At 42.2% G+C, this 19,836-nt stretch overlaps 1 protein-coding gene and 1 long non-coding RNA gene across 3 annotated transcripts; one reads left to right on the plus strand and one right to left on the minus strand.

Annotated features, from left to right (window-relative positions):
* Positions 1-236: 236 nt before the first annotated feature.
* si:ch1073-396h14.1 (disintegrin and metalloproteinase domain-containing protein 10) lies at positions 237-13,655 on the minus strand. 2 transcript variants are annotated; one of them, XM_037250686.1, is made up of 15 exons: positions 13,397-13,655; positions 12,649-12,796; positions 12,463-12,581; positions 12,214-12,363; positions 9,605-9,696; positions 8,987-9,109; positions 8,207-8,299; positions 7,924-8,092; positions 3,944-4,107; positions 2,552-2,723; positions 2,314-2,458; positions 2,000-2,183; positions 1,854-1,908; positions 1,414-1,634; positions 237-966 (listed from the first exon to the last, which is right to left on the minus strand). In XM_037250686.1, exons 1-15 carry the CDS (start codon positions 13,455-13,457, stop codon positions 862-864), a joined length of 2,001 nt encoding a protein of 666 aa, XP_037106581.1. In that variant the 5' UTR covers positions 13,458-13,655; the 3' UTR covers positions 237-861. The 2 variants fall into 2 exon arrangements, with proteins under 2 accessions (XP_037106581.1, XP_037106580.1); XM_037250685.1 differs by having other exon boundaries at positions 1,809-1,908.
* On the plus strand, positions 12,317-18,956 carry LOC119122370. The gene is made up of 3 exons (XR_005097841.1): positions 12,317-12,394; positions 18,451-18,566; positions 18,673-18,956. It is a non-coding gene; the product is annotated as an uncharacterized LOC119122370 (long non-coding RNA).
* The last annotated feature ends 880 nt before the right edge of the window (positions 18,957-19,836 follow it).

Consider the following 19,836-nt stretch of genomic DNA (forward strand, 5'->3'; position numbering starts at 1 on the left):
GAAGAATTTGGGCCAAAGGACATGACAGTGCCAGTGTTGTACCAGTATAAGCAATGTGATGGAAACGTGGACTCCCATCAGAGCGAAGCATTAGCACTCTGGTTCAAAGACAATAACAACACGGTGATGGAATGGAGGGAAAGTTCGCTTGGACTTTTCTGGGCTCTCTAAAATGGCCACCCGCATATGTTGGGTATGCAAAGGCCCTTGCAGTTGTCAGCTTTTTTTCCATAACACATGCTGTAACATGAGAAGGCAATTCACATTGTCATGTATTGCCATAATATAGCCAAGAAAAACAACACTGATGACCTAAAGTTAGTGTGAAGATGGAATAATTTATGGCCTATGACAGCATTTTGAATTGAATTTTTTATTATCTGTGATAGGCTAGTTAGCTCTGAAAAGCTTATGTACAATTGATTGCTTTGGGCTCCACCCACTGACCCGCGAGTCTCTCACTTGTCCTCCTCCGTCCTCGCCTGTCTGATGATTTCTTCCATTTCAGGTATATTGTATATAAGTGTTGAATAATGAAGAACATGACAAATTCATATATGTACGTATGATTTTTGAGTGCTTTGAGCCGAATATAATCACGTGTTTGGAGATGCTAGCAAAAACTATCGCTAAGCTAACGTTAGCTTCTGACTGGCTAGCGGGTTGTGTTTATATGTAAATAAATGACAAATGTCAGTTAATTCATTTAAATGCCATTTTAATATTTCAACTATTCAGTATTTTATGGTGTAACAAAAGCAGCGTCTCCAAGGAAGTTTCTTGAAATGGAATTCTAGACATTTCGTGACATGAAATGCCAGATAAATTAATGAAATTTGTTTGATACATCTTCAGGTTGAGTCAGTCCAGGTTTCTGGTATCCAGAGTTTGACCACAAAGGCAGACAGTGCAGCTCATGACTGTAGACAGGGCCAGGATAGCCAACAAGATGGCCCACCAGTGAGCCTGTGGACACAAAAATCCAAATACTGCTGTTTGTGAGAGATCAGGAACCCCCACCACCAAAAAAAACCTAAACTAACTACCACAAAATTTAGAAAATGAGTCAGCAAACAATTATGGTGAAAGTATAGGCGGATTTCCATAAGAGAAGATTGTTTCCCCATCTCCAGTGAAACGGCTCATTGAGGTGCTCTTAAACCCGGATGAGCATTCCAGATTTGTCACGCTGTCAAGAAGATCTAAAATCGCTACCTCGCACCCAAAAATCTAAGGAGAGATTAATCAAAGGACATTTAGCTGATGTGTTGAGCTGAGAAACACAAACTTCTAGCAAATATTTGCTGCTGTTTCTCGTCAAACCCAAATCTTTGGCCGATTTCCCCCTTAAATATAATATAAAGTCTTATTCAGCAATATTGTGCCACTTTTGAAGGTCAACTTTCACACTACCTTCATCCACTCTCCCAGGTCTTCATATTCATCAAGGTTGAGGAAGGAGTTCTTCAACCTGGCGATGGGGCCGTCTGCATCCAATAGGCGACAAACGTGGAATTTGTCGCAGTAGCCTTGGTTGCCCATGCATGGCGACCCGCCCACCAGGGGCAAAGCCTTTTTCTGGAAGTGACGGGACAACACGGAGGAGGTGGTGCTTGCACATGTGTCTGGCTCACCTGCCATTGGAAATGCAATTGGATAAACAGACAGGTAAAGCAGATTTAACCATTATTTCCTCTGAGTTAGTTTAATGGAAAAGCAAGCCCAAAGGGGGCTTCTATACAAATTGACACAAGCAGTAAATATAGGAGTGTAAACACTTTTTTCGGGCAGAGGGGCATTGAGGTTACCGGGCTGCTGGCAGCACATGTGGCATTTCTGCTTCTTGGAATCACCTGGACAATCGCACTGCTCCAGGTTGTGTTTCACACATAAAGACTCGGCACAGACCTGCAGGCCCCAAAAAAAAAAAAAAAATAGCAGTAAACAAACTCATAACTGTTGTTGGAGTTGAGTACAGATTTTTTTCTTTCCGTCTCACCCCATTGAAGCAGACACGAGTCCCTTGACTGCAGAGGGTGAGGTTTTCTTTAGGGCTTGGATCGGGGCACAGTGCTGAGTGACCTGAACAATTGCTCTCCTTCTGACAGTCCGTTTCTTCGTCACAGGTTTGAAGTTCTGACTTGAAGCTGCACTCCTGACTGCAGCAAAGGCCTTGACTGGGACTAGAAAACAGGAGGCACGTGTCAGCTGCACAGATGCTACAAAGCAGGTATCAATTTTTTTTTTTTATGTCCAGTGAAAGCTCACTACAATTAAAATATTTTCTTGATTGCTTGTATTTTCTAAATGTACCTGCATACTTTGCCAGGCTTTAGGCGACACTGCACCCCTACTCGTTCTTTTGTGCTATAGCAGCAGAGGTCCGTGTAATTGAGTCCCACATCACACTCCTCGCCTTCCTCCACTATCTGGTTACCGCATATGGGCGTATCACTGACTGGCCACAGGGGAAGCGCACGTGTAAATACTGTGACAATCCCGAGATAATATTTATAGTGACTCACGCTTGGATACGTGAACACGTGCTCACCCACAAAGCAATCGTCCTTCTTGAGGCGCAGCAGCTTGTTAATGTGTTCAACGCTGCAGGTGGATAGTTTGTCGTTGTTTTCACGCACTTTGTCCGTGGCTTCGGGAAACATCAGGTAGCGGCCCTTTCCGCCGGAAGAGCCCAAGCTGCCACAATTAGAGCCTTCATCGTGCTATTAAAATACATACAGTAGAGTAGATTTTGTTTCAGTCATTAAAAAAAAAAAAAAATCCCACCTCTGCACTCAGGGCCAACGACGAGGCGCTCTAAAGCTGCCACGCCAGCAGACTATGTAAAGATGCATATTTGAGGTGCAGGCATAGCTAGCTAGCTAAAGGCACATTGCAATCGTGCCATTGACCGCCATGGAGCCGCTATCACGTAAGGAGTCAAGATTGCTGTAGAATGCGATGATGATGACCTTGGAGGAGCAGGAGAATGTCATGTTCTCTTGCTTTGTATAAGAAATCAACTGCTAATGCAATAGATACACACACAAAAATGGTAGTTTTTGTAAAAATGTATAAATTAGACCAACATTTAAAAATCCAAATAGATTGTCCAGTTTTGATTTAAAAGGAAATCAATTGAATAATATAATAGTCTTCGATATCAGTAGGAAACATGTTAATCAAAGTCATCGCTTTACCTTTAAAATGAGATCTTCTCAGTTGGGTGTTTACTCATTGCACGTCCTTTGTAATCATACTCACGGAAGAGGCCAATTAAAGGCGGAAAGTGCGCTGTAATCAACTTGTAACCGCACTTCCTTTGAGTTCAACGATTTGCTCCACTTGGGAATTGGCTACAAAACAGACCCTTCCTAAAGTCTCTTTTCAGGTCTTCTATTGTGTATATTTGCGAGGATGAAAACGATGCACGGCAATCTGTGGATGGATGGATGGTTCCGTGTAAATAAAATGAAAGTTGAAAGGAGATGGGACATAAACAAGGCTAATAGCTGTTTGGATTTCATTCCTATGACACGGTGACTCGTGCGTATCCACGATCAGGAAGTAACGATTCAAGGTTGACGTAGTAGAACTAATCAGCTCAGGAGTACCTCTGCGAGATTCTTTTCTTTTCTCCATGGAAATGCGCTAAAGGGAGGCCCTGGGTGAAAAGACGCATTTAGCAGAGTGAAAAGGCTTGTGGCTGTTTGCAGTTATAACACATAGAAGTGTATACACATTTGTCATGGTGATTTTGCTGGTGATGGCAGCTCCGAAAAGGAATTCGCTAAAGCTGGTAAACATGCTTATAGTAGTCCAACACAAAGACACGTACGGAGAAAAGTTTTTGCGAGAGAGGAGGCGGCACTGAAGACATTTTGTTACTTGGGCGTTTGGCGCCATGTAGTGGACAAGAATAATTTTGTATCGTAAGACTGACCGGAGCTCCGAGACTGTGTCCGAGTTCGTGAGCGAGGGTCAACTGGACGTGTCGAGGAGGAAGGAACTGTCCGTAGTTCTGAATCGTGACCAGACCCGTGTTCAGGGTGGAATGGCGGCCGTTCGAAAGGGTGGTGTACTGCGAACAGATTCCTCCCCAGTTACCTACAGACAAGAAGAAAGGAACGAGCTGCTTTCATTTTAGTACAACGAGGTCATTTTTCAAAATTGGACTTCATTTCCAATTGTTTGAAGGCTTTGAGGTCAGGGTCAGTTCCTCAAGTTCTTCCACATTACGCTTTGCGCCGCATGGGACACAGTCACGCTGCCAACCAAAGAAGTGTCTCCAAAAAGCTTTTGTCTATCAAGTGGACACTTCATGGACTTGAAATTGACAAGTCCCAACAGGACCACCGTAATGTACACACATGCCATTGACAAGGTTGCATAACTAACCTTGTGCTACTGGAAATACATTCAACCATCAAGGCGCTCTGTTTATCAGTCTAAGCGGCCAGAAACGACAGTCAAAGTGTACACCTCAGCCCCCCCACCTTCGGGTTTACGTAACACTCCTAAAAGAGCAGCGGTGTGTTTACCAACAGCTGGTCATCATCACATGAATGCAACGAGGATCTGTGACGTCATTCAGGACTCGCTGTCCAGAAACTGATTGGTCAAAGGGGGCACCTATGAGAGGGCCGACTGATTGTGGGCGACATTATGTGACACCGTAACGCTTCCAAGGTTTTTGCGGAGGCAGCACGTGTCTGGAAACAATGAAACACTGATCTGTGAAGTTGTCTGGCTTCCTGGATCAGAGCGTCCCTGATTATACGACTTTCCCAACATCTGTTTTAAAGCATTAAAAGGTGTTTGAAGCAGGTGGGATGACTAAAGCTAAGACGAGAAAAAATATGGTGGATTTTAACATAATAGTGAGCGGGTCTGGAACTGCTAGCTTTGGCTATTTTGATTGCAGATAGTCGTAAATAATTCAGAAACTGTTTTTGACTTTGACCTTCAAGGTCCTTCAAGCTGGACGTTTTAAGTGGGCACTGAGCACCCCTAAAGGTCAGCTCCTGCAATTGCCTCCTTCAATTCGTCCATCACGGCCTGCCATGTGTGGTTTAGGTTGCATTTTCTTTTTTTTCTTTTATGTAACACATCTTACGCAACCTGACCTGTGGAATCCCTAATTTTGGGGGGGAAGGAATGTGTGTTTGTCTGTTAAAGATATTGCCATTTCAGAGAAATAGGAGTTCACCAGGTGTCATTGGGAACTGTGGGAACCAGCTGTGGGCATCTGGATCTTCCATTAGCATGTTTTTGTGGGTGCCATTGTGATGGTTCCCCCCTCCCCTATTCGAAAAACAATGACCGCAGAGGCGCCAAAAAGGAAGCAGCCAATGATCCTTCTCGAAGGTTTAATCAATATACAATAATAGGCTCGTGCTCACAGTTAGAAGGCTCATTCAAGGAGCTGCGATTCCTAGAAGGAGTCCTGAAAGGCCTCCGTTGTGGATTTTGGCAGGTTGACCACATGAGGACATAAGCCTTTTTTTGTTCCCTTCTCCTACTCGTTCTGGCCACAGAAAAGTTTCAGGCTCCTATTATTAGTCTGGTGGATAAACACACTCTCCTCCAGAGCCCAACGACGACAACAACAACAAGTGCATGTATGTGAGCCAACGTCAGGAAACATTTCAGCGTTAGTAAAACATGACTCTTCTCTTGAGGCACATAAAATGTTTCACATTGTTCGGTACAAACAAGCTAACAATGGTGTAGGGGCTTTCCCCACCTCTAAAGTTCAATGACCTCTGCGTTTAAATAAAGTATTCTTCATTGTAAAGAGCGTATACATTCCTGATGGAGGCAGGATTTTTTTTGTACAATAGATTTGAATTCAATTTTTTTTTTGTTCATTTGGACTCGCTTGACCGTGTGATGATAAGACGGATAGTTACCAAAAAGCACACAAGTTTCAATGTCAAGGTTGGGCAGATTAGTCTTTCCAAGTAAGACTTTATTTGGGCTTTGGGAAAGAGACAAATAAAAAAAAAAAAAAGTAAGACATGTTTATTCTTCCAGTTGATTTAGGGGACAAAAGGAACACAAGGATATTTTCCTTTTGAGTCTGCATCCAATAATTTTCTCTGGCCCCTTGCCTGCGAGAGGCAATGATGAAAGGTTCAACAGATTATTCTCGCTTAACCGATGTCTAGCTAACTTGTTTGGAGATAATTGGCCCTCTTTCTAAGGTCGAGCCGACCTACTAAGAACGGGACGGCCTTCACCCTAACTGGGAACGCGCCGTCACTACTTTCTCGAAACAAAGATTACTGCTTGAGCCTTCCATGAAAGTTAAATTCTCACTAGCAAATAAAAAAATAAAGCTATTCCTAATATCGCTCTTGGTTTTAAGCAAAGATGGAATTTTACTGTGTTTATATAAACTGATATATGAAACTCGAGGAGGAGTCGTGTGTGTGTGATCGATGGGGGGTTGTGTGTGTGTGCGTCGATCGCACCCTGCTACAATGGCGCCGGGGTTTCCGAGGAACACGTTAGCCAGCACCAGCAATAAACCGGTGGAACTGGGTGATTGGGTCGTCTGAGATCAAATGCGATAGAAAACCTATTGAGCAGTCACATGGTGTTGAGAAGTCACAACAACCTCATCGGCTACAAATTTGTGCTCCTCACGTGAGACGTCACCATGGCGATCACACTGAATGGAATGTAGCCTCGAAGACGTCTGGGGGTGGTGTGTTCGGGTGTCAAAGGTATATTGGTGCCTAATCACATGTCGGAGTGGCAATCTGCTCTTGGTTAGCCAATCAAGAGCTGAGGATGACGAACAGGCAGGAAGAATCCTCTTATCGACACAATTGCCGCAATTCTCCAACTTCTTGCTGCATAACAATTAAACCACACGAGAAGCCTGCAGAATGTAAACTTTCATTTAAAAATTGTCTTTTCACCCCAAATTTTCCAATTATAATTTTGGGATTTTTAGCGCTCTGCATTAATGAAAGCCAAAGCAATTTTTGTCATTTTTTTGCCTTCACATTTGAATTTTAAAATGGCCACAAGGGCCATGTTATTAGTAGATGAGCTCAAATGTGTATATAAAATATGTAAAATAGGTTTTCTTAATTAGATTTCCATGAATGGATTGAATTATTTTGTATTTATTATTTTATTATATATTTTCAATCAAGAATACCCCAATTTTTAATTTAATTAATAATTAATATTATTAAAAAAATACTTCAATGTAATCTCTCAAATCCTAATTTCAATCTTGCATTGAATGTTATGAAATTTTGAAAGGTAGACTGAATATTTTATCTTATCTTTGTAAATAGTAGTTTTAGTGACAGCAGTTATTTAAGTTATTTATTGGCCCACGAGAATTCACCCGGCAACAGTGTTGAGGCATTTCCATATGTAAATAAGAAAAGGCTTCCTGATTGAGGAGTTCACTCACGTTTTGTTGTTGCTCCCTACAACCAAAACACGAATGAATTAAGAATGCTGGCACCTCTGTGAATTTGTTCCAGCCTCTTTGTCAATGCAACAAAACACAAGTGTAAATCTACACCTCCTAAAGGTCCAAGCTATGCTACTTAACAGATACATATAGGTTCCATCAGACACTCCTACTTTCTGCTTTGTGCACATGACCTAAGAAGTCATATAGGCAATAAATCAGCAGAGCACCATGCAGAGATTCAAACACTGACGCAGAGCGGGCAAATATTATTTCACCTTTCAAGTCAAATATCTTGGTGAGAGAGTGGACTGGACACACATATCCAATTTCTGTTTGCTGCTTTTATTTCGACTGGAATTTTAATACCCCTGTATTGGGGAAAAACATATTTGATATTGATTTTTAATCTAAAAAGACAATTATGTGATTATAAATTCAGTTGTGATGCACATTTCAATTAGATCTGTGTCGCAACTCACCGGCCTTGCCCTCCCAGGCGAGTCCCAGCACTCCGCTGTAGTCTCGGTTGGTTAGCAGATACGACAGGCAAAAGTTGCCCCAGTTGTTTTCGGAGTAAAGACTCAACAGTTTCTCCGGGCCGATGTAGAGAGGAGTCAGAGGGTCTGATATGTTCTCCTTCGTCATGACCTGAGCAGGATAGCAAATATCTAATAAGACGGAATATTTCCTTCCTCGTAAATCACATATTAGTGTAATTAAAGCAGCATGTTGGGTTTGCATGATTCTGTTGTATCTTCTTACAGTGAGGGATTTGACTTTAAAGTTGATCAACTTGATTCCATCGAACTTCACTTTGTCGTATATGTCATTAACCGCTCGCATGTATGAGGCAACCTGGGAACAAACCACACAGTTATGTAAGGTCAAAACGTGAAACACGCTCACGTGTGACCGTCCGAATGTATATACGGGTGGGAGATGCACACTCCCAAAAAAAAAAAAAAAAAAGAACGTTGAACCAGCAGGGAAAATTTCCTTGACTGTAAATATTGACACCCTGGAAACGGGAGATGAAAGCAGGCCAGCCGCGATTGACAACCTTTTGTTTATTTACACCTCTAGATCAAATCACTTACAGTGTATTTTGATAGTCCACCTTGCAAGATTCTGGCAAGGACCCAAGGACAACACACGTCTGTCTGTGTGTTTGATTGCTTGGTGTGGAAAGAATGTTAAGGAGGTCAATGGAGGAGATGCAAGAATAGACAACAGAGGGAGGTTTTGGTGACTAAAGACCAACTTGTTTGTTTGCTACATAGCATAAGGAAAACGTTTCTGAAATTTGCCGACTGAATTTGGATTCAGAAGTTTGTACGAAACCGATTTTAACTAAATGTCATCAGTCTGTATGATTGAAGGATGACTTTGGTTGAAATGAGATGAGCCGCTTCCATTTCTCGGGAAGTAACTTGGCTGTGTTCACACCCACAACGGCGCAGTGTTTGCCAACATATGAAGAGCTTGCTTACAAGCACATTTTTAACTTTTAACTTCGCTAAGAACAAAGCGTACGACTGTCACCTGAGCCACAACAGCCTCCACCGACCCAAACTTGTCGAAGTAGCGGTGGTCAGCGGTGAGATGCAACAGGCAGCAAGTTTTAGCTTCGTCCGGCGTTCTCCTCGCACGGTTCGCTGCTGCCTCCTGTGGGACGCCGAGAGCAAGGGTCACATCGAGAACTTGTGGCGACAGGAACGCAAGTTGAACTCTTCTTCGCGAAAAACATCTGCTAAGACCATTCCACAATGTCCAGTGACTGGAAATGATCTATGCAGCCAGGCATGTTGTTAAAAATGGAAACGTGTAAATGTTCCGGAAGCCATTGTTGAAAAAGGGACATGCGGGATACCCCACTAGTTGATGAACAATACGCTGGTTACCCTTTGGGAATTTTAATTAGTTGACCATGTTGACATAAGTCTACTGACATTTTCCCAAACAATCAAGGTTCTGGCATCCATTGGTCAAAGCCAGCTGCATTGCTCTTATTATTGTACTTACAAAGTAGTCAGAAACTTTCCTATGGAACGAGGTCCGTTTTCACTTTTACTAAAGGTCAAACTGGTCACTTCTGTGGTGGATTTTGGTTGACGTTATGGTGTACGTGTGTACAAAGGTCATAGGTGATGATTTTTCTACCTGATCAACAGGTTTGAGGCTTTGGGCCAGCGTCTTTAGATATCCGGCACCACAAAATCCAGAATCCAGTCCATTTCCTCTAGTTGGTAAAACTACATAAAACAAGCATAGACGTCATCAGGATGCAAAGATAATTTCACTTTTACCAGTGCACGTTTCATTGTTTGTTAAGAGTCATCAGAATTACAGAGGCTATAAAAAGTTTACACACCCCTGGATCAAATTCCAGGCTTTTGTAGTATATAATAAAGACTGACTCATAACCTGTAAAACTCAAATGAAAACAAAAAGCAAGTATTTTGAAAGGGGAAGTTGTTCACTCCACAAAAGTAGAAATCGACTCAATCAAACTGGATATGAAATAAGCATAAAATGTTTCGTTTAGACCAAGGTCACTTCCATAGCGCGTACCAATCAACTAATCCAAATACTCCAGCATCCTGAAGTCATAAAACTTGTTCAACCAAGAATTGTCGGAAGAGGGCTTGTGACTACCGATCCAGATCTGACTGGAAATGAACATGGAGACAACCTTCTTCCTTGTACACATTGTACCCAAGCCATTAAACATACAGGAAGTGTCGGGTTAATGGTTACATTAAATACTGGAAGTGTTTTCCAACCTTTATTGAGCCAAATTAGATATTTTACATTCGAAAAAAAATCTCATGTTTTAATCCATTGAAGCAAATCAAGCATTTTCCCTACCCTGGCGTCAAACACTAACAAAAAAATCGACAGTTTAAAAAATATGCCTTCCCAGAGGGCTGTCTGGTCAAGTTGGGTGATGGATTTGATTTCATTGGAACAGATTAGCAACACATTTCCTAATGCACGTCTGCTTTGTTCACATGGGAGTCATTGCATTCGTACGCCTTTCTAAATCATGTCGCACAGGCCAAGTCAGGCTAAAGGCTCCACAATAGTGTACAAGGTCTGCTCCATCTCTTGCAGCATTCAGTCAAGACAAATAGCTCCAAATTCCTGTCGATGCTATTGAGTCACATGACCTCAAATCACTTTCACATGTTGACTGCAGTAGGACAAGAGAGGCCATGTTTTGTCAATTCACCGGTGACCCATGAGAACTTCAAGATGTGAGCCGCCACACACACACACGGAGAGGCAACAATTAGTTTAATACTGGAAGGTATGTTCTGACAAATCTGCTATACTCATGTTTTTTCACTTACACTTGGCTTCCAAAACCTCAGTGATACATTTTTGGATTTGTTTGCACTCAAGATTTAGAGTAGAGGGACTGTATGTGGTGTTTCTAAAACCCAAATGCACATACTTAGTCCCTGAAGAACTGTGCTTTCCAAGAATCCCCCAAATGCAACATATCGGTATTTTAAGCTACACTGATCGCGTTCGCATTTTGCAACACCAACAAGAGTTCAGCCATGGTTGACGGTCATATATCTCAAATCATTGGCTTGTCAAAAAGGACTACAGTTATGAAGAATCAAAGAGGTGGAAATGATTCATAGGCAGTTGCAGCCAATAATTAACAGCTTCGGCTCAACCACGTCCAAATTTAGGCTCGAGAGAATGACAGACTCAGCAGAAAGTGAGGCCAAAGGAATCAGGCTGCCCCATGACAGAAATATGGCTGCACTGTTATTAAAATGTTCATATTAATCTCTAAAGGGATTAATAAATAGTCACGCATTCATAGAGGTCCAAGATATTAATATACTTTATATATGTAGTATGCAAACTCCACACAGGAAGGCCAAAGCTGAGATTCAAACCGCATACCTCAGAACTGTGAGGCAAATGTACTAACCGCCCATCCACCGTGCTACTTGTGCTTAATCAGTTAAATCTCTATTTGCGACTATCTGCGGGTGATCTCATGACATCACCCATCTCGGGGGGAGACCACCTCCTAAAGGCCTTTGTTATTCCCAGACGGCATCCAGAGAATTTGGGAATACACGTCACACCCGAGGAATAATTCCCTCGTGTCCAAATATAAACTCAGGATCGAAACATCTCGAGCCGGATTGTTTTTGCCTTTCCTGAGAGATAACATAGCCTGTGGATGAAAGTGCCGGATGTTGTCATTTTGTCGAAGGTTTTGTCTGAGAGGATATGAAGCAAGACCACGCGTGCTTCCATTCAAACATGCTGGGAATTTGGCCATGCTTTCTTGGAAAAAGCAACATCCCAGACAAAAGACATGCAAAGTAAAACACATGTGCTTGATGATGGCACGCATGTGGCCATCATGTAAAAGCTACTCCCATTTTTTTGTGGTTTCCTTCTCGTACCCCTCCTCCTCTTCAGTATCACACCATTTTCATTTTACGGGGCTCCTCACTCCCTCCTGCCATGAGATTAATCTGATTTCATGACCTCAAGTTAACCAGCCTACAATGCATTCTGGAGTTTGCATTTGCCAAGATGCAAATCTAATTCTAAACGAGAGCTAGTGTAGCGTGGAATTGTTTTTTTCACAGGGAGCAGCACAATGAAACATAAAATTTCATTATTTAAATTCTATTCAATTATGTAATGAAATTTTAGAAAGTACTAAAGTGGTGTTTATCTTATTCAAAACACATTGCTGTTATCCGATACATGTGTATAATTTTTCTCACCCATGTCATCCTCACGATAGATGATGGAGTGGTGGTCGCTGACGTTGTACCTGTGAGCCGCTTCCACGTGATAAATGACGTTGTCGGCGTGGATACTTCCTTCAAACTGACCCCGTAACACGGATCCATGACAGGCTGAGTCGTGTTCGCCTGAAAAGAGGGGGTTGAAATATACAGCAAGGTCAGCTCGATTCTCTTCCGTCCCACAGGACCACCTTCACACACATATACACAACACACACAACTTACCCTCCAGCGTTCCGGAATATAAGTGGGAGAGGTCGGCAGCTGTGGCGCCACGCTCGCTGACCACCTTGAAGTCACTGGAGAAGGTCCCGGCGTCTCGTCTCAGACGCAATCGGAAAGTTCTAAAAGAAAAATAACCGTATACACAAATTGCATTCTCACTGCAGTATTTTTTTTTTCCGTCCAAACCTGTGAAAAGCAGTGAAGTCCAAATCCAGCATATGTCGCTGAGATGGTGCATCCCTGCGGGCTCGCAGGTGTTTTTTGTGGAGGTCCTCCCTGTCGTATGATAGCCCCTCATAATGTTTTATGTACGGGCTGATGAAGCTCACGTCGCCTGGAAGAAAAAGAAATATTGCGCAATTTTGTGTTGTACGTGTATTTACATGCTACTTACACATACAACCCGCAACTGGTGTTTAAATATGAGCATTTATTTGTATTTTTCCTCAGCAATTATGAAATCACTTGATCCAATTCACCTACTGTTGCAAGTTTTTGTTTGTACTGATGACTTAAAAAAAAAAAAACGCAAACCAACATAGTCCAAAAATACACCCAGTACAAAAATAGAATAACAGCCCAAGAAAGGCAAGAGGCAATTTCCCACCCACATCCACTTCTGCCTTACACAAAAATGATGACCAAAATTCTGAATAAATGCCACGAAGGGTCATAATATCATTTTAGTACTTTTACTTCTGCTTTAATGACATGTATGGAAGCACAGATGCCAGTTGACGTTTTTGAAAGTGAAAGGCCTCTTAGAAAACACAAATGTCACCAGCTGCTTTTGTATTGCGGACCGTGACATTCCTTAAAGTTCAAGCCAACCGGACCGAGAGTAGGCAACACGCACATGTGCTCACGTCAAGCTCTAAACAAGACCGCTCCTTCGCACACAAACACTAATCTGTACATTCCTGCGACACACTACCTGTAATCCGCTCTTGACAGTCGACTAACAAAAGCAACAGGCAGCAAAGTTGAGCCCTCATGACGGCCTCATGGGACAGACAGGTCACTTTGTCTCTCTTTTTAATTCAGCTTCGTTCTCCTCTTGAGTCTCTTCTACCTCACGTTTCGTCTTTCTTCTTTTTCATCCCGAGCGGACTCGAACGCACGGTTGTCCCGTCTTGTGGAATGCGACTCGTCGGAGAGTTGAAATTGTGTAATGGAGAGGCGTATTCAGACATGCAGGTGTATTTTGAGAAAGATTACCAAACAGAAAATGTGATGGAGGGAAAAGTATTCGCAATCAAGTTGTGACCTGAAGCTAAACTCAGGGCGGCTTATTGAACAAGTGGAATTTAAGTGAGTGTTGTCAATGAGCAGTTTAACACAATGGAACATTTAAAAGCTCACCTCAATTGCTTTTGTGTGGTTTTTATTCAGAGGTTGAATGCACCCAAAGTGGTACAAGTTGGCGGTCAACCAAAATGGTTTCCAAGAATACGCTACAAATCTTTAATCATCATCATTCAGGATCCAAAATGACATATCGAACTCTGTACTGGCTAGAACGAAAATGCAAATGAGATTTTTGAATTTTAAAGTTCATCTATTCCAGGATTGATTTAAATTTCAAAATGTTGAACTCTTCCCTGGTTTTGCTAAATTTAGTCTAAAAGTGTCTACAAATCACAGGAAGTCTTAAAATGATCAGTGTGTAGGTGGTTATGAGCTCACTCCAAAATAAGGAACGATTTGAACTCGAGATAAGGTACACTAGAGCAAATGTGCTCCTTTTGAAGTCATCAACTTTGCCATTGTGTTATTTCGGCACAAAGGCTTTAAATCAGAGTTATCCAAACATTTTGCTCAAAGGCTCGTATACAGAAAAAATAAAGGCGTGTGAAGCAGCTGCTGCTCCAGGCGGGATGTTTGGCTTGCTTTAACAGATGCTATACGTTCCAAAAACTAAAGCACGCTCATGTGCTTTTCACTTTCTATTCAGGGCTAATTTACAGCAAAAGATACCTGACATATATGAAAATGAGCATTACATGTGATGTCAGGAAGTTCGCAAACCCAGTCAACTAATTTGTTTAACGTTAATTGGTCATAATTTAAACCCCAAAATTGTCAACTAACAGCCCACTGGCCGTAGTTTGGACACCCCTGCCTGTCATTGTTGATTGATGAGCTAAGTCAAGGAATGTGCAAAGTCAAATGGATCATAAACCGAATTTCCAAATTTAGCATGAGGCGAAGGATGAAGCCAAATTACATAACATGACATGCAGCTCGGGTGACTGCAACCAAAATCTGTTCCAGAGAACTTCTTGGCCATAAGATACGTCCTACACGCAACATACTACAAGGCCTACTTTCCTCAACATGTCAATGTTTTACACAAACTCCTTTCCCACCCACCCAAAAAAAAACACCCTACCCCCTATCCCCCCCAACAATCATTCACTGAACAACCCCTCCCCTGGAAAACTCTCTGTTGCTCACTTATTGGCCAGTTGAGGATCACCCGGACCTGAGTCAATGGCGTCACCAGCTAGGACACGCCCACAACAGCGCACCCCCCCGCCACTGAATAACAGGCAGACATTCCCCATATGGATTCTTGCAACTGTATCCTTTTAGCCCATAACTTTAAGGCGCAATGAGTCACGTTATAACAAACATATGTTGAACTAAATACATCCTTGAAGACCTCAAACGCTTGACGCAAGACTTGTAATCAAAACTTGCACTTAGTAACCTTTTTATGGTGTCCCTTCAAAAAGTCACTTCAGGACATTCACCTTAAATGGCCACGTGACCATAACTCTCCTTTACAATGGGTCTCAAAAGCGACTGTACCATCTTTAAAACTGATACAACTCAGCCAGATGAAACCATTCAAGAGCTGCTGGAGTCTCACGAACTGTACAAAATGGTGCTAATGCATTCCAGACAAAAGATCACAGGGATAATTAGTACGCCCGCAGCTTTCGTTGGCTCTCAGAGAGTTCATAGACTAATGGGAATGATCCGATCTCACCGTTTGTTTTGCCGACTTGGCGCTCGGTTAGGTTAACCCCTTCCCAAAGTTGACCCACTTCACCAAATGGCAGAGGCCTTCCTTTTCTGCACACTATACAACCCACACAATGAGCGCATTGTATTATTTAAAGTGTTGACGTAAATACAAGCTGATGTGATTGTTGATGAGACACTAAAACACATTTTTACACCTTTAGAAAAAGATGTTGGCTAACATGACCCTAATTTGTTTTTAATGAACGTGATTTCAAACAGATTCATCAACCATGCAAGATTAGAATTCCTATGAACGATTTTCAACCTAGTGCAATGGCTCCCCCTACTGGATTCAATATGAAACTGCTGCAAAATTGGATGGAAAATCTTTGAAGTGTGAATGGGGCTTATTTAGCGACATGATGCGATTAATTGCAACTCCAGTGCATAATTGTAATTTTTTTCTGAAAATTTTAAAAGTCGTACGTCCAGACCACAGCATCTTTTAAATTCAAGGCTGTGCCCGAGGCAGCTCCCCAAAACATCTGTTCGGACAGGGTCACATGTTCCACAATCAAATGCTATCAGTCTGTTTAGGAACATCTTCTTCCTGCGAAACAACGATCAGCGTAATCTTCATTCGATATGAACCGAAAGTGGCCTTGACACGAAAGGAACCATGACTCAGCGTTAAATCTCGTGTTGGAATTTTGCCATCTTTTTAAATCTTAAAAGGTGAATTATAAAATAATCTTTTCATTATTGCGCTTAAATTTTAACACATACTATTTATTAGTAACATGGAGAAGTGGCTCTCCTAAAGCTCTAAATAAGTGCATCTCAATAAATTATATATTTAGTTTATTCACTGCATTTCATATAGTTTTTAAAAGTATTAAAAAAATCATGAAATATTTTGCTCTCTTTGACAGCAATTATACACAGTAATATAGCATATGAGGTCCACTTGAAGTACAGAAAAAAAAATGCTTGATCATTGCTAATATATTCAGCAACGTCATGTTCTCGTATGCGTGGATTGCAAAACCATGACATGACTCTTGTATCCATAAGAGAGCGCCATTGGCATGTTTCATTGACGACTGGCTGACAGCTCGCTGAGCGGCTTCAAAAAGAAATCAGGAGGAAATGGGTGTGACCACAAAAGAGGAATAGAAAAGGCAGAACTGAGCGAAGCATTCGAGTAAATGAGAAGATATGCATTAAAAAAAATGCACTGCATCATTGAAAGTTATGACACACAGTTTGCATTTTGACAAATGACATCCGGAGTGCCGCAGGGCAGGAAGAGAGTTCGGCTGTACGACCAAAGCTTTTGTCAAGAGGACGGCTGACCAGGCCCTCCACTGACATCAAGTCCAGGAAGCAAATTTAGGTTCAAGTCAATGCAGCTACAGCTTTCGTTTGGTTGCGTGACTTTAAGATGATGGTGGTACCTATCAACGGTTGACAGTGCCAGCGACCAATCAGCAGGAGCGGATAACGTCACACATTCTTCCTCTATGAGCTCTTTAAGTGCAGCGGTGAGATAACCTCTGCAGCATGGCTTTCCTCAAGTGGCAGTTTGTCCAGTTTGAGCGCTGTAAAAATAGAAATGACATGAGGTACAATGAGTACTGTTAACTGGTTACTACTACTAAAGCTCAGACCTCCATCGGGGCCAAACAATAGCAAAAAAAAATAAAAAATACTAGAAAGTGAAGAAAAAAAAAAGCTTACAAGAACAACTGAACTTTGTTTTGGGTAAATCACTTTTTAAATTGTGTTTCACTCCCATTCAACACTAATTTAAATTCCGAATAGAGCAACATCCATAGTTATACAGTAAGAGGGTGTGCTCACTTTATCTTGCACCCCCCATGGAGGAAACACACAAGGGTCTATTTCCCACAACCTTGTTAATGAGTCAGCAAGACACAGTAGGTCACTTAGTTATAAAACCACAACAACCTCTAAAGAGCCATAAACTTTCTCAACTGGAAACGTACAAAAATATCACCAACCACACGTGTAAAATCGACTGCCCTCGTCATGTTTAATTCATGTTTGCTTTCTCCATTCATATTATTTACTGTACTTATTTTATCCCCCACAGTTTGAAATGCGGCAATATCTTTGGAGCATTCCCTGGACAATGCAGTTTTGGGGACCTTTCATTTTTACCTTAAAAGGCCATGTGGAGTGGAGTGCTAGTTTCCTGTGGGAGGGCTTTCCTCTCTCTCTCTCTCTCTCTCTCTCTCTCTCTCGCTCTCTCTCGCTCTCGCTCTTCACGTTGGAGCTGCGGGCCAAGCCCATCATCATCATCCTCTCGCCTTACCCTCAGTTCCTCCCAACACACTCACACACACAAACTTCCCTTTTTCGTTCCCACAACAGTTGTGAAATCCAGCTAAGGCCAGATGTACATAGTATGAGTGTTTGTCTGTGTGTGTGTGACCCCCCACATCCACACACACACTCCTCACCCCTCCCTCACATAACAGGAGGTGAACGTGCGGTCATGCACAAGGTAACAAGAGACGCTCTGGAATGGAGTCCAGAGAAGCAAGGACATGAGGAAGAGAGGAAAGGGATGTGAGGAATTAAAGTCTGGGAATTAGAACAGGAAAAGGAAGTATGGTGTTTTGATAGTAAATGTGATTTTTTTTTTTCTTTCATTCTACTGAAGTGCAGTTCATCGAGACACTGGTCAGTTGTACGAGAGGCGGATATTTACATACGTCTCATATTTGGAGACTATTTTACCAATACGAAATAATGGGAATAGAAGTATTTCTCGAAATGATTTTCCCATTTCAAATGGTGATAAAAAGTTCTTTAATGTTTGCAGAACATCAGAGCGTCAAGTACCAACCTGGTGGACGTACTGTCCTTTTGACTATGTGGGCAATGTGTCCTCTTGTTGATAAGAGGGTGCAAACACTCAAGTCTGAACCTTCTAGCCTTGAATCATTTGCATGTGTGTTAGGAAAGTGTGTGTTTGTGTGTTTCCAGCTCACCAGCAACCAACATTTGGCCTCATGTTGGCGCTGGCTTCTGATTGGATAGCGATGACCTCAACATCGACGACTGTCCGGACACTGCGAAGGTGTGTTTGAGAGAGCGAGTCGGTGAGTGGGCTGGTCGTAAATGTTATCATTATTACGTCATCGCAAGGAAGATTAAAGGTTACTGAGTGTGTGTGTCATGTGTTACCGGAATCCTGGTGTTGTCCAGGTGAATCATGAGGTATGCTTCCACCTCCAGGCAGTGGAAGCAAGCTTCACTGACCGGTCAGCACATTAGGTACAGCCCCACGATCTCAGCAGATGATTGGTGGAGTCATGCTGTAATTTTCGTTGAACAAATGCCCTTACCATTGATTATCCCTGGATTTGAAATTTTAATTCAGTGATTCTTTTGTGTACCACTAGAGGGAGCTGATACTATAGCATAATTTAATTTGCATAATTTATTTACCATTTAAAATTTGGCCTATTGTCTTTTCTTTTTTATTATTGAAATTTTTGGGGGGGTTGTTTAAAGTTCATTTAAAGTATCTTTTTAAATGAATGTTTAAACCAGTTCGGATCGATATCCAAGCGATGATTCTTTCATCTAAATCGATAGGATCCTTCAATATTTGCTTAATGACACGCCCAGCTCTTCAAAATGCATTCACTATTTTCCGTTTCATTAATACGTATGTAACCCGAGTTCGACAAGAAAATATGGAATTAAATCAATGGCTGACTCTTGCCAACCGCAAAGCCCCTACTCACTCTTTAAAGGCTTTGCAGCTGCAGCAATTTTCCTTCTCCTCAAGTCTGCTTCGTCTCTTGCGCTCCACGTGCCGAGTGACACCGCCGCTGTGGTTGTTCCTCCACATCAGCATGGCCGACAGCTGCTCCACGCATCAACAGGCTGTCGACTGACTCTCCAGGGCTCTCGGCATTTAACTACTTTTCTTCTCATAAAACTGCACGCTGATGTTTTACAGTGTAATTCTGACCAAGGTGACGCTTCGTCAAAGTTAGGATTCCGTTGCGGCAAATAACATCCAAGTGGTGTTTCCAGGGTGGAACTTGAAGGAATGTGACACACTTAGAGTTTGACACTCATCAGCCGCAACGTTAGCTACGCGGGCATTTGCAATTTTAATATGGCAGGAGTTTTTATTGGACCACCAAACTCCTTAGCAAATATTGCTAGCATGCTACTTCCTTGTTCAATGAGGATCACAAACAGATTGCTCTCTCTCCTGCACAGTTTCTTCATGCAAGCACACCACCCCAAATAAGGTCATCATGCACGGGTGAAGACCAAACTGGACGAGGAGACCACTCCTTAATGGAACGCTGTCGGTTGAGTGCTCTGATAGGGTGAAGTGTGGGAGAGCGA

The sequence above is a fragment of the Syngnathus acus genome, chromosome 4 (genome assembly GCF_901709675.1).
Source record: "Syngnathus acus chromosome 4, fSynAcu1.2, whole genome shotgun sequence".
In the NCBI taxonomy this organism is placed as follows: Eukaryota; Metazoa; Chordata; class Actinopteri; order Syngnathiformes; family Syngnathidae; genus Syngnathus; species Syngnathus acus.